Raw genomic sequence first — 14,728 nt, 5'->3', positions numbered from 1 at the left:
TAAAAATGTAAAAGACATTCTTAGCTCACAGGTGGCTGGCCAGATTTGGCCAATGGGATTTAGTTTGCCAATACCTGGTCTATTTGCTAAATTCCCTCGCTTTCTTGCATCATTTGAAAGAACAATATAATTCCCCTTTCTCAAAAAAGTAAGGAGTGTTGTTTTCCTGTCTAATGTCATACTGTCATGACTTATTAGTTACTTGCACTAGACAAAAAATAACCCACACAGTGGCTTATGCAGAATATTTTATTTATGTATTTGATATCTGTATAGGTGTCTCTGTCCCCATCTGTCTCTGTATTCTTATTGAACCGCTAAATTCCTAAAGGATGAGACTTGTATCTGTTTAACTCAATTTGTACACTCTCAGCAGAGCACAAGCATCAAATGGACATCTGACATATTTCAGTAATGATAAACACAAGAGAAAATCAAATATAAGTCAAAGAGACATAAGAAAAAACGTAGTTGAAGACACAAAATTCCTTATTTTAGGATTATGCTATACATAACTTGTAAAATCTACTTCTATAAGTTTATATATGAGATTATATTGGTTTTATTACTTAAAGAAAAAGGGAGAAATTGCAATGAGTTACAGGAAGAAAATGCAAAGTAAAAGTAACAAATAGTGGACTAAAAAAACATAGTGATCAGTGAGGAAAAACAAGAAGTGGAGTGAAATAGATTTTCATTTCACTACACTGATTTTCTCTTCATGCTAAAAAAAATATTGCCTTTTAGTCTTATTTGGATTGATTGGAAATGGGTAGTGATGATCTTTTTGGACTAGAAAACCAACAACACAGCTCATTAAAACAAAAGGAGCAAAAGAACAATAACCAAACCATACTTGTAGGGTTACTTCTAACACGGAAGCATAGGAAAAAAAAAGCTCAAAGGCCACATTCTGTCCATTGCATCCTCCTCAGTTCAGAGAGACAAGAAATGGCATGGAAAACATCTTACCCAATTAATCCAGAAACCTCTAAACTTCCATGACACTTTTGGAAAGGTTAACAGGTTTAGCCCAGTATTTAGCATAGCCATTTCATGGTTTAAAATACATACTTAATGACAAGTAGATAAACCAATGATCAGAAAAACTGAAGCGTGCCATTCCCATTACAATGTGATGTTAAAGTGCTGCCTAAAGACATTTTATAAAGTAAAAAGTGTTTGAAGTTTAATTTTACAAAAATTGACACCATTAAAACCAACACAGTTATTTGCTATGCATCCAATCACTGAGGTAACAATATTATAAAAATATGTAAAAAATATTCTAGTTTCATAATTACCAGATATGCTAATTCCCATACAGCTAGTATAAATTTGATTATTAAAAAAATAGTTTTGTTTCCTTAAAAGCACTTGATTCATTTACCATTTAGTATCAGATAGATATTTGCTATCCTGAAGTACCAAAAAAATTACAAATAAAAATGGCAATGTCTATACTCTGGGTTTCTTGTTGGGTAGATCCTGAAGACTAAACTTTGGAATTTCACCAGAAGGAGCATATGGAATTCTCTTTGAAGACACCTTTTTGCCAATTGTTTCAATCTAGAGGGGAAAAAAAGATTTTAGAAAATTATTAACAATTACAATACCTAAATGTAAAAACTCTGTAATGTAGTATAATAAGGGCTAAAACCTAGATGCTTTTTTTCTTTTTAAAGGCAGAAAAAGTTTCTCAAGTCGTCTGGGCTGCTATGAAAGATCTTTGGTTCCTTCCACACTGTTTATGTTTCTAGAGTCAGTCTGCACTCCCCTTTTCATATTCATAACAGGGCACACTGACTCCTGTCATTCTCGACACCAGACCCCGTCAAACAGAATAGGGAACCACCTGCCACGACTGTTTCAGTAGCACATGTGAAAGCAATAAACAGACCGGATTCCAGTTAATTCACATTCTTTCAAACTCTATTCTAATGTCTGTTTCCCTCATTCTAAAAAGCCTGCATAAGCTATAACAGCATAGCTTTTTAGAAGTTCAGTTTTCAGAGCCTGAAAGGCTCCAGCTGGAATCCCCTCTATCCAAAATAATCAATCTTATCTTTAAAGACACTGCTTCTTTAATAGTCATAAGTTTATCTCCTCTCTACACAGCACAGATAAATATACTAAACAATCTTCATAAATGTCTTTTTAATTAAAAATTAATATTTAATGCTGACTCATACCACAAAGGGCTTCTGCTTTATATTCATCAATTGTCTTATTAGTGGCTTATAAATTCCCTTTATTTAGTAATTCCAGTCTAATTGTTTTTAATCCTTACTTGGAAAAGTTAATTTATAAGAACTCAAACTTATTTTAAATATATACACCTCTACATATCTTCTCCTTTAGATGAGTAAAACAGGAATGAGAGAAAATGTGTCTGTGCCTGCGAATAATCTTTAAAAAATAACATTGCTGAGTTTAAGTCATGACTGTGAAAAACAATCACATTACTCACTAAGGTGGGGTAGGATAAAAGGGTCCCCAGGGGGACTTCCCTGGTGGCAGAGTGGTTAAGAATCCGCCTGCCAATGTATGGAACACGGGTTCGATCCCTGGTCCAGGAAGATCCCACATGCCGTGGAGCAACTAAGCCCAAGCGCCACAGCTGCTGAGCCCGTGTGCCACAACTACTGAAGCCCGGATGCCTAGAGCCCGTGCTCTGCAACAAGAGAAGCCACCGCAATGAGAAGCCCGCATACCGCAACGAAGAGTAGCCCCCGCTCGCCGCAACTAGAGAAAGCCCACGTGCAGCCACGAAGACCCAATGCAGCCATAAATAAATAAATTTATTAAAAAAAAAAAAAAGGGTCCCCAGGGTCTTTGATGGAGTGTGAACAGACAAGGATGTCATCTGATTTTTCTTGCAAGTTAATCTCTCATGAAAGAGAAATGGGCACTGAATTCTAAATAAGAAGGATCTTCAACAAGTCAGTGACAGGTTAAGAGAACCAGATGAGATATTTTGAACAGTGGATGAAGCCTCATCAGTACCTCTCCAAGACAGCTGGTGCTGAGCAGACGCACACAGCCAGCTCTAAGCACTGCTGCACTCTGCCCTGCTTCGGGACTATGCTGACAGCAATCTCCCGGCAGATTTCTTTATCCTCCCAACCTCCCCCCAAGCCTCCCACTCCATTTCTGCTCTGAGGAAATGGAAAGTAGCTCCCTCTTATTAATACTTTTGGGGCCCCTGGTAGAATTAAAATGGATGCAACATAAAATGTACTGTGCAGGTTTGTGTCAGCTCTCTAAACGTTCCATAATTAACTGACAAACTCTGAACTAAAAGAGGGCCAGCACCACTGCAGCTCCCATACTTTTCATTCAGACCTCTCACAGCACCAGCACAGTGCTGAGCACCCAGAGGCATAGGATCCCATACCAACATGTGACAACTATATTGCATACTGCAGTTTTCAAAACATTCATATAGGAATAAGTGACCTGGCCTCAGAGCGGGTCAGTGTGATGCAGACAGTGCAGCAGACTAGCTTTGGAGGCTCCAGGAAAAAAAAAAATTTTTTATGTGTATATTTTCTTACTTGATGTTTATATGAGGTAAGGCAAGGCATATCTTGGCCCCATATGATAGGCAACTGATATTATGTAAGAAAGACCAACACTGAATGACCTTTAGATCACAATTTTAAGGAGGGAGTGGAGTACTTCACAAATACCACAGAACTTCCCAGAGAATTGACTGACATGTTGCCCCAGAGTTATGCTATTGCTAAATGAAAAAATATTAAAATTCTAAAACTCAAAGCCTTTAAAAAGGAAATGACCAAACAAATGAAACAAAACCAATCCAGGATCATGCTTACCTGGAAGCCAATGGTTTGTAGTTCATTGTGGAGCCCATCCAGGACACGTCGTCCATCAAAGATAAAGGCTGGCTTCAGCATTTTTTTATGAATGTGTTCATAGTCCAGTTCCTGTAAAGACAGAACCAAAGAAACAAGTAGAGCATATATGGGGAACACATACTCAACCCCAAATGGTACTAGAACACCTCTAAAATTTTCCTTAATCTCACTACTGTCACCTCACCTTAAACATGTCCCATTCAGTGCAAATCACAACAGCATGGGCACCATCACATGCTTCATAGGGGTCCTTGGAAATGGTCACGAGCCGGGCCACTATAACAACCCAACAGAAAGTTGGAATAAGAAAGGAGTGATTTGAAATTATGCATTTTAACACTAAGATTGCTGGAGGAGTTGAGGGTCTGACAGAAGTGGAATGGTCTGGTTAAAGTGTGAGTAGGGGTAATGGTGGGGGGCCTGGAGTACTCCCAATTTTGCCCCAGAAGCACTCCTTGGAATCTCCGGGACTTTTTAGAATATGCTGGAAAAATCACTAGACTAACCCACAGCTGATTACTTCAAATCAAAGTTGATGAAGCAATGTCTGAGAGTTTAATTTTAGAGAAATAAGGTTGAAAAGAGGGGCCTACCAATGATATAAATGATAAATGCTGACCAACCAAAGGTTTCTAGAGAACAAAGTCTGGGGGCCCAAACTCAGTGACACATGAGACTCAAAGCCTACTTACCTTTGTCATCCTCTGAAACTCCTGGATGAGAAAGATCCACAACTATTTGTTCCCTTGGTACTTTTGGATCATATATATGGAGGTGTGCGCCTTCATCCATCAAATATTTGCTAATATATATACTAGACGACTCTCTGAAGGAAAAAAATCAGTATTGCTGCACTTTTAAATGGCATATATTCTAAATTTTTTTTTAATTATTTTTTTTTTGGCCATGCCGCATGGCAGGTGGGATCCTAGTTCCCCGACCAGGGATCAAACCCACAACCCCTGCATTGGCAGCACAGAATCTTAACCACTGGACCGCCAGGGAAGTCCCATAAATGGCATATATTCTAATACCTAAGGGGTTTAATATACAGGTGAGATTCTATTTCTTGTGAGGATATTGATGTCCACTTTATTTTTATTCTTATACTATATACATACATGTATTTCACATACACACCACTATCAAAAAATCAGGATAAGGCCTTTCTCGCCTTCTGAGATGGCCCACCCTCTGTCTGTGAGTGTTTTTCTCTCTAAATAAATCCACTTCTTACCTAAAAAAAAAAAATCTGGATAAGATGAGGAGTTAACATTCTCAAAAAGGTTGAAATATTTCAAAGAACTGGTACCTCGTATCACCGGTGTCCTTTTTGAATGCAAACCCCAAAATAGCTATCTTCTTATCAGTCACTGTATTAAACAGACTGTCTATAATCCGGGAAGCAAACCTCCTTCTGGTAGTCATTCATGTCTATGACCTGAAATGACAAGGACGGTTATGCAAGGATCAGTTAGAAGAGGTGCAGCCTGTACCATACACTGCTCACAGCTTTATGGTGAGTACTCTTGTATGAATACAAGCCTTATAAATTAACAGGAGGCAAAGATTAACAACCTCTTTAGTATCTACAGACTGAAAAAAATAAAGAAAGAATTACCCACCCCCCACCCCTTATAGCCAGCCTGAAAATTTTCATTTTCATTTGGCTTAACTTTCCATGCATCGGGCTGGGATGGATGTTAAGGTGGGGAGCACAGCTAAATTTCAACCCCATTTGAGGTCCAGCCATGAGGCCAACCTAAAAAAGGCACATAGCCCACTTCTCCAAACCCTGTGGAAGCAATTAAACCCCAAAGTACTCCTTCATATGCTTACCCCTGACCCCTCACCAAAACTGAGTGTGAGTAGAAAGTAGACAGAGAACAGTCAAACTATGTACAGAGTTATAGCTGCCTCTGGATGAACCATAACAGCACGAACATCTGGCAAAATTTTTAACTAAATGTTACGAGTAAAAGTCTCTGATCACCTAATCTGTTACTCTCCTAAGAATTTACAAACAAGACATCATACTTGTGACCATATGGATATAAGGAAAGACTTTTTTTTAAGGCTCTAAGCTTCTAGAAGCCGTCTCAGAGCCTGAGAGCTTGGGAAATGAGCTGAAAGTTTTGGAAAATCAAGCCTTTATCTGCATTTTCCCCACAATGGACAGTAAGATAAAGCCATCATACTGGATTGAGTGAAATGAACCTAAAAGTGTACATTTCCCTAAAAATGTTAATTTCCTTCCATTCCTACTGGCTGCTGAAATCTGAAAAGCTGTAAACTTGGGGAAAAAATATTTGGGAAAGGTACATACACTGGCTGGTATCTTGAACAAATTACTTAACATTGCTAAGCCTCAGCTTCCTCATCTATATATGGGGGGATAATATTAACGATGAGGACTAAGATACTACATGTAAAGTGCTTAAAGAGTGCCTGGCACAGAGTAAGCATGCAATAAATGTTAACTCTATTCCAGTTTGAGAAGGGTCTCTAATTTTAGCTCTGTGAATCTCAAAGGGACAAAACAAATATCAACATATGCAAACCACTTGGAAGCATGACAATAGAGGTTCTTTTGCCTTTACTTTTATCTTACGCCTTTCAAGATAGAGAAGAATTATAATTAAAAGTAATATTTCTTGCTTTACTCAGGGAGCAAATTTAGTTATTAAAATTAGAAGGAATACTGGTTTATCATAAACTTCCATCATAGATGATTACCAAAAAAGACAAATTATAAACACAGAAGCCCAACAAATAAACCTAAAATGAACAAACTGAATATAATAATAACTGAGTTCCTGGGAAAAGTTAATCCTATCAAAAACATTTGACAGAAAAGGGTGACATGTTTTAATTAGAAGTTAATCATAACCTGTTGACTATAAAGATTAATACCTGCTGCCAATAACGAGCTACTTCGGGCAAATTTAGAGCCTCACAGAGATAAACCAAATTCAGAACATCCTTTTGAAAGCAACTCCCACCAAAACCTGAAGAAAGAAAGAAAAAAAAAAAGATAATATTTTCATTTAGGAACCAAACAACTAAATCATATTACAACTTTCTTTGTCATACTAATCAGAGGGCTTATGCTTGGATTTTTAATAATAAAATTTGAATGTTCGAAAATTAATGGGTTTATAACTTGTGTGAAATTTGCAAGCAACTAATCAACTCTATAAATAATTTCCTAATAATTATAAATAATCTTAAATAATTACAAATAATTATAAATCACTTTCTAGCTTAAGTTTTGTTGTGGCTATATTTTCTATTTTTTCCCCTCATTCAGCTGGTATCACTGCCCTGCATCTCTAACTCTAACATAGAGCTGGCAAACTTTTACAGGCCAGGTAAAAAATATTTTAGCATTTGTGGGCCATACAGTCTCTGGCACAACTATTCAACTCTGCCTTTGTAGCTCAAAAGCACTCATAGACAATATGTAATCAAATGGGCATAGTTATTTTCCAATAAAACTTATTTACAAAAACAAGCTGTGGGCCGCATTTTGGCCTGGGGGCTGTAGTTTGCCCACCCCTGTTCTAGTGCAATGCAGTATACAATGAGGGTTGGCGTGGGCTTTGGAGTCAGAAACACCTAGCTACTCATTAGTTTTATGACTTTGAGCAAGTTACAAAAATTCCCCCGATCCTTAATCATCTCTAGAAATACCAACACCTTTGTAAAGGTTATCAGGATTTTTTTTTTTTTTAATTATTTTTGGCTGTGTTGGGTCTTCGTTGCTGCGCGCAGGCTTTCCCTAGTTGCGGCAAGCAGGGGCTACTCTTCGTTGCGGTGCGCGGGCTTCTTATTGCAGTGGCTTCTCTTGTTGCTGAGCACAGCGCTCAGGCGCGCGGGCTTCAGTAGTTGCAGCATGCGGGTTCAGTAGTTGCAGCATGCAGGCCCTAGAGGGCGCAGGCTCAGTAGTCCTGGCGCGCAGGCACTAGCGTGTGTAGGCTTCAGTAGTTGTGGCTCACAGGCTTAGCTGCTCCATGGTGTGTGGGATCTTCCCGGACCAGGGATCGAACTCATGTCCCCTGCACTGGCAGGTGGATTGTTTTTTGTTTTTTTTTTCAAACATCTTTATTGGAGTATAATTGCTTTACAATGTTGTGTTAGTTTCTGCTGTATAACAAAGGCAGGTGGATTCTTAACCACTGCACCACCAGGGAAGTCCCGGTTATAAGGATTAATAATTAAGATATATCAAGTTCAGAACTTGGTGCATAATATGCCTTCAGTAAATAGGAGCTATTTTTATTAAATGGCCACTAGGAGAAAACATCAAAAAGATAGAAAAGGCCAGGGAAATCAGTACTGAGAAATGGCATAAAGCCCCAGAAATACAGGAAAGGCTGTCTATGGCCCAATCTGTAAAAGACTCTATTTACCTTTACATCAATCTTATTAACTTATATGCAAAAAAAATATTGTCAGTTCTTGTTAAACTCAGTAATTATGTTCTACAGATTTGCCACAAATGCTGAATTAGCAAATACTGAAGCACTGCTCCTAGGCGAAATACAGCATTAGGTTCCTGTGAGCTTCTGGTCACATTTTTGCCAACTGATCAACATAATCTTGTTTTATGTGTATTTCTGTTTAAAGACACCTTATTTAAAAATATTGTTGATTCATTAACATTGAACTCACAGCCAATAATAGCACTATAACTCATGCCTGAATGAATGAAGCTTATCAAACCACATGTATTTTCTCTGTAAGGCACATCATAGCATGCTGATGCTTTGGAACACTAGACAAAACTTCAGCAATATGCTTGGGGGCCATTTTAAACAGTGAAATCACAGGGAAAAAAGCACAAAAATGCAGCACTAAATAGACCACAAAAAGAGCACATATTTGCAGTACGAGAGCTAAAACAAGAAGGTATGAGTATTGCCTTATTCAACTTCAGCTGGGAATATATGTGTTGGGTGACTCAAATTTTTTGCTGCCCTGTTCATGTCTGCAAATGACCACATGAGTATTGATGTTGGATTACAAATACATTTTATCAAGTAGGCTAATTCACAAATATGGAATCCACAAATAATGAGGATTGACTGTAGTTCACCAAGGTCACATTTCCATAATTGTATCAGTAGGAAAAGCAAATGATAAGGAATTTTTTCCTATTTGCTTCAATAAGGTGTTACATGATTTCCTATGTAGTCTCCCAAACTTATTCTACCTAAATGTTCTAACAAAATACTAATATATTCCTCCTAAAACACTGAACTATGTTTATCTACCAATCAGTCAGTAATTATTAAACAATATAAGTAACAGTTGCCTCACTTAGAAAGTCCCTGATAGGCTGAAGCCTACATGTATAATGGAATCATTATTTTAAGGGCATTTAAGTTAAGCAAAGCCTTCCTTAAAGTTAAAGACCTAGCTAAATGAACCTACTTTATGTACAGAAAAATTTCAACTTACCAACACTGGCTTTCAGAAACTTATTTCCAATTCTCTGGTCCATTCCAATGGCTGTTGCCACCTCTTCTATATCAGCTCCTGTTGCTTCACAGAGGGCACTTATAGAGTTAATGCTGCTGATTCTCTGGGCTAGAAAAGCATTTGCTGCCTTAAAAGAGAAAAAAAGGAAGAATACGATGAGCTCAAATAAAAATTTTATATATCCGTATTATATTTCATTGAGTTGATCCAAATTACTGAGGGAGATATAAAAGTTACTGATGGGCTCAATTTGCGGAGGCAATGGGTGGGTTGGTAAGGGAAAATGTTTTAAATTAGAGAAGAAAGATGATGAAGAAAGGGTAAAAGAAGGGAAAGAGTGATTTTTTAAATTACTATTTTAATTAATTACATTAATAGTAATGTAATTACTATTTTCTTTTACATATTCCAGAATATTTTATACCCAAATATTTGATCCCCTTGTGAATATTATTTCACAATATACAAGAATATTATTTTCAAAAGCATATCTTTTTATTAATATTAAGAAAGTACCTGCGTAGCCTATCAGGGTTAAGAGAAATAAGTCCTTGGCTTTAAATTTAATAGAGAGTTGAGTGCTGTGTACCAACCAGTTTGGAAAGTTCTGAAGACCAAGTATTAGTGGTGAGGATCTTTTCTCTGGGAACCCAGTGCTCATACACAGCACACAGTGCCTGCACAGCTCTCTGACCCTCTGGGGTTTCATCCCCTCCAATCAGTACTCTGTCTGGGTTCTTCAGGTCCTTGATGGCCGTTCCTTCTGCCAAGAACTCAGGGTTGGACAGCACCTAGACTCCCAACACAAAGGAAAGTTTTAAGCTAGAATTAATTACGGACAACTTTAAAGCATCGATATTTACATAAGAAGAGCCAGATTCTAATGCTTCCTTTCTTTTTATACCTGTAAATTCAAGTTGGGTTTTGTGTTTGCATCAAATATTCGAGAATACTCTCTGCTGCCCGCACTGGGACTGTGCTTTTCTCAGTCACAATTTTGTACCCGTATGAGTTTTGCACAATGCGTCTAGCACAAGCTTCAATGTACTTCAGATCTGCTGCGCGGCCTTTCCCCATTCCATAGGTTTTGGTTGGAGTGTTCACCTGACGAAAGTATACGGGATTAAGAACAGAGTATGAGATATTCACTGATTTCAAGATATGCCCTGGACCATCAACTGACTAGTCAACTGGGAAGTTAACATCATTAGGAGCCCTGGTTTCACCCTCTATTAGTTCCATGGAAATAATATTTTATGAGAACTCATTCAGTACATTTCTGTTGAGGAGCTACTATATATGTGTCAGAATCAGGGCAGGCAGGTTCCAAGCTAAGCCTGCAGATATAAAGATGAAAGAGACTCCAAAGGAGTCACAGTCTGAAATGAAATGTAAGTTTTCTCTTTCTTCCTCTCTTGATGGTATGTAATATATTATCCTGGTCTTTAAAACTAAACTTTAAACTCCTTTTTTATTCTCCTTTTTTATAGACCTATATCAATAGGTTTTTTTAAATGTCTGCAGTATCATTCACAAATGCTTCTTGGCTCATTAGAGCTAGAAATTATCTAGCGTCTTCAGGATACAGAATACTATGTAGACAAAGACTATCATATAGAAAGAAAATAAATCATGAGTCCAGAGTCTAGGCATTTAGTTTGGCTTAGCTGTATCATGTAAACTTGGAGAAGTGTAGCTGCCTTTGTCTCAATGACCTCATTGGAAAATGAGAATAACACACTCTCTAAAATCTAACACACAAGTTTTAGAACACTCTCGTAAAAATGAAAGTACTCTGAAAAGTCTAAAATTCTATGTAGGAATAATTTTTGAACCAGTAAGTAGCACCAACTGTCTTCTCTTGACAAGCTTATAACTTAATGGGAGACTAAATAAAGGAATCAAGCCAAAATAAATCAAAACGTGAAGATTGGGTTGAGGTGTAAAAAGCAGGAGGAAAAAGTTGTTTATATGCATGGAACAACTTAGGAAAAGACTTAGACGTGGAAGTAAGGGTGCAGTGGAACACAGAAGGGCAAAGATGGTTAATGGGATAATGTGAAACATGCCAGAGATGGGGATGATCAGATGGCTTCCCTGGGAAAGGAGCTCTGAAGATAACAACTGAAAACTGATTCAATAGTATAAAACTATTTCTACCTGGAATTTGCCTAAAAATAATTTGGGTAATCTGGGGTGGGAGGAAAGGGACAGAAGTAGTAAATAAATCAAGATCAGCCATGAAAACTGTTGACAATGGGGTTCACTATATTGTTGGTTTCATTTTTTGTATAAGTTTGGTGTTTTCCCCAATGAAAAGTATACCACAAGCACATTTAACAAAAAACAAAAAACTGATGCAGAGAATAATGGGAACTAGGTAGGAGTTATACTACAATAAATTACCCTAACAGGCACACAAAGTAATAGCTTGGAAAGATTTAAGGCAGCTCAGGCTAGATCGGCAGAGAAGCAAGCGTAAAATCAGCTATCTGTGCCAGACCACACTAAGGTGAACTCTATTGCCTTAAGAATAGATACTTAAAAAATTTTTTTTTCGTATAGAAAAGTCCCCTATTCCTATTCCAGGCTATGGTTATCCAAATGTTGGACTAAGGTAACTTCTTGATTTTCTCCAAGCATCTAGCTACTCCAAAATAATTTCTCCTTTTCTATGCCTCTACCCTAACCTCCTGCAAGCTTAAGTAGAAGACTGGGTAGTTGAGTCATAGAAGTGGCACCAATTTCTCTGAAGTAATTTTTAAAAAGAGAGACTGAATTCATAACAGTTTTACCAAGGGTTCATTACTACTTTCTTCTGGAGTTCCCATTTCTTCACAGTACTGATTTGTCTCAATACACAATCAATCAACATCATCTCTGCTCTATGGGCCCCATGGGTTTACCTCATGGAACCCAGTCAAAGCTCACACCAATGGCTTTCCCTTTATTCCTTAGGCTGTTACAGGTCTTGAGTCATAGAACACCTTAGCTCAGCCACCAATTGGTGATAACTACACCATCACACACAGAATATTTGAGTAGATGTTACCAGGACAGCAAGAAATAAGTTACCTTGGTTCAAATATTGAATTATCAGAGTGTATTCCCAAGCATTCATTCTACTTTTTTCATTACAAAGGTACAACAGTTAAGCCATATTATGAGTTGAAGGTGTCTGTGGACTAGTCTAATAACCTAACAAACATATGCCCAAGTTCTAAACAATTAATTTAAAATGACTTTTGGAACATACACTCATCTAAATAGGAGATGCCTGTAAGTTTACCGGATTCTTTTTATCTCACTTCCACCACGCAGTGGAAACAAGAAATGATGAAATAACATATACTATCACCATATGTGCTCACACATGCTCACATGTTACCAGCACTTCCTAATTCTAGATCTCATATTAGAAACTTTCTCTGAACTTATTTGTTCAATGATCTGAAATGATCAGATGATTACAGAGTTTGGTGAAGTGTTGGATAAAGTTAGTGATGATCAAAATTCAACTGGACAACTCTATACTAAGTAATGCTGTGGCTTGATACCAATGGCTTTACTATTAAAATACAATGAAACTTCTATATAGACAAGAATACATTAAAACTCACACAGCAAAGGAAAATACTTACAGAAATAAATACAAGATCAGCTTCTTTAATGGCATCATCAATATTGGTGGAAAAAAATAGATTTTTTCCTCGACAGGATTCTACCACTTCTTTTAGTCCTGGCTAAAAAGAAAAAAGAAAAGAAGTTGTACATACATTTTACCAGTCATAGGAGATAACCCAATAGTATAGAATTACATTCATTAAGGGGAAGGTCATGTGTAATTTAAAGGTCTAGATTTGCTCTCAAATAACACCTCTGTAGAAAAATCAAAGATTATACTGGTACCAAAGGCCATCAGGTGTACATTATGTAACAAATAAAGCAAACCTGAACTTGCCACAATTAAAGCAGCAGATTAATTTAAGGCATGTCATTCTTTACCATGTTCCGGACTACTTCATAAGAGTTAACAATTAACTCCAAGTATCAACATAATCATCAGAAAAGTCAAAAGTCTTTGTGGTTTCAAGCAAACATTTGATTTTGCATTGTCACTAGAATACAGGTTTTTACTCCCAAGAATTCAGGCCATAGAATACAGGCCATTCAGAGTGGTTGTGAAACAGTCTTTACTCTACACATACATAAATATATATTTTTTCTAAGTCCCATTATAAGAAGCGCTTCTATTAAAAAATTTGTTACTTTTCCCATACAATTTAACAGGAGATATAATTAAGAATTTTGAGCTGTACAACACACCTAACAAGTATTCTTGCCTCCACCCCCCAAAAAAATCAGGTCTAAATCTGATCAGACCAGTCCAATCAGCAAAATCTGTTTATCTACAGGATGAACAACCTGGTTTCTTCAATAAACAAACTGAAGAGAAAAACAAAGAGAGAAAAGAGAGATTAAAATATTGTGGTCTTGGGACTTCCCTGGTGGCACAGTGGATAAGACTCCACGCTCTCAATGCAGGGGGGCCTGGGTTCAATCCCTGGTCAGGGAACTAGATCCCACATGCATGCCACAACTAAAGTTTGCATGCCGCAACTAAGGCTCCAGCGAGACACAACTAAGGAGCCCTGGAGCGACAACTAAGGAGCCCTGGAGCCACAACTATGGAGCCCACGTGCTGCAACTAAGACCTGGCACGACCAAATAAATAAATTAAAAAAAATAATAATGTGGTCTTAGGGAATTCCCTGGCGGTCCAGTGGTTAGGTCTCTGTGCTTCCACTGCAGGGGGCACAGGTTTGACCCCTGGTCGGGGAACTAAGATCCCACATGTTGTGCAGTGAGGCCAAAAAATATATATATATATTATATATATATAATATATATATTATATATATGTATATAGTGATCTTAAAAGACACTTAAGTGATACAAATCTATTGCAATATATGGCTCTTACTTGGATTCTGATTCAAATAAACCATGGAGGACATGTTTAAGAATTCTTAAAAACCAAAGCAAAACAGACCTTCTTCTCTCCTGGGAGAGAAGGTTCAAATAATATCCAAAATATTATGGATGTATAGAAAACTATATAGCAAAGTAAAAAGTCAATTCAGGGGCACAGGTCTAGAATTATATCCAGAGGTAATTCACTTTTCTTCATGGTTCTGTGGACTTTTAACATAAGCAATCAGAGAAAGTGTAAAATGTAAATTCAAAATTTCTATTAGTTTGGCTAAAATGTATAACAGGACCAGCAAAATATATGAACCACTGCACTATGAATATAGTGTCACTAATTATGGCAACTGGTTCCTTAGTTATTTTGACTATGT

General features: G+C 37.3%; 1 protein-coding gene across 1 annotated transcript in view; it reads right to left on the bottom strand.

Annotated features, from left to right (window-relative positions):
* Positions 1-235: 235 nt before the first annotated feature.
* The window catches only part of UGDH (UDP-glucose 6-dehydrogenase), a 29,431-nt gene continuing 14,938 nt past the window's right edge, over positions 236-14,728 (bottom strand). The window contains 12 exon segments of the mRNA XM_036852373.1: positions 236-1,569; positions 3,840-3,950; positions 4,066-4,157; positions 4,574-4,707; positions 5,194-5,301; positions 5,303-5,322; positions 6,795-6,889; positions 9,345-9,492; positions 9,959-10,156; positions 10,270-10,313; positions 10,316-10,469; positions 13,007-13,108. Coding sequence (XP_036708268.1) covers positions 1,459-1,569; positions 3,840-3,950; positions 4,066-4,157; positions 4,574-4,707; positions 5,194-5,301; positions 5,303-5,322; positions 6,795-6,889; positions 9,345-9,492; positions 9,959-10,156; positions 10,270-10,313; positions 10,316-10,469; positions 13,007-13,108 — 1,317 coding nt within the window. The 3' untranslated portion in view covers positions 236-1,458.

Source organism: Balaenoptera musculus, chromosome 5 (assembly GCF_009873245.2).
Source record: "Balaenoptera musculus isolate JJ_BM4_2016_0621 chromosome 5, mBalMus1.pri.v3, whole genome shotgun sequence".
Lineage (NCBI taxonomy): Eukaryota > Metazoa > Chordata > Mammalia > Artiodactyla > Balaenopteridae > Balaenoptera > Balaenoptera musculus.
Note: the sequence above shows the minus strand (reverse complement) of the source record. Positions and strands in the feature narration are given on the sequence as shown.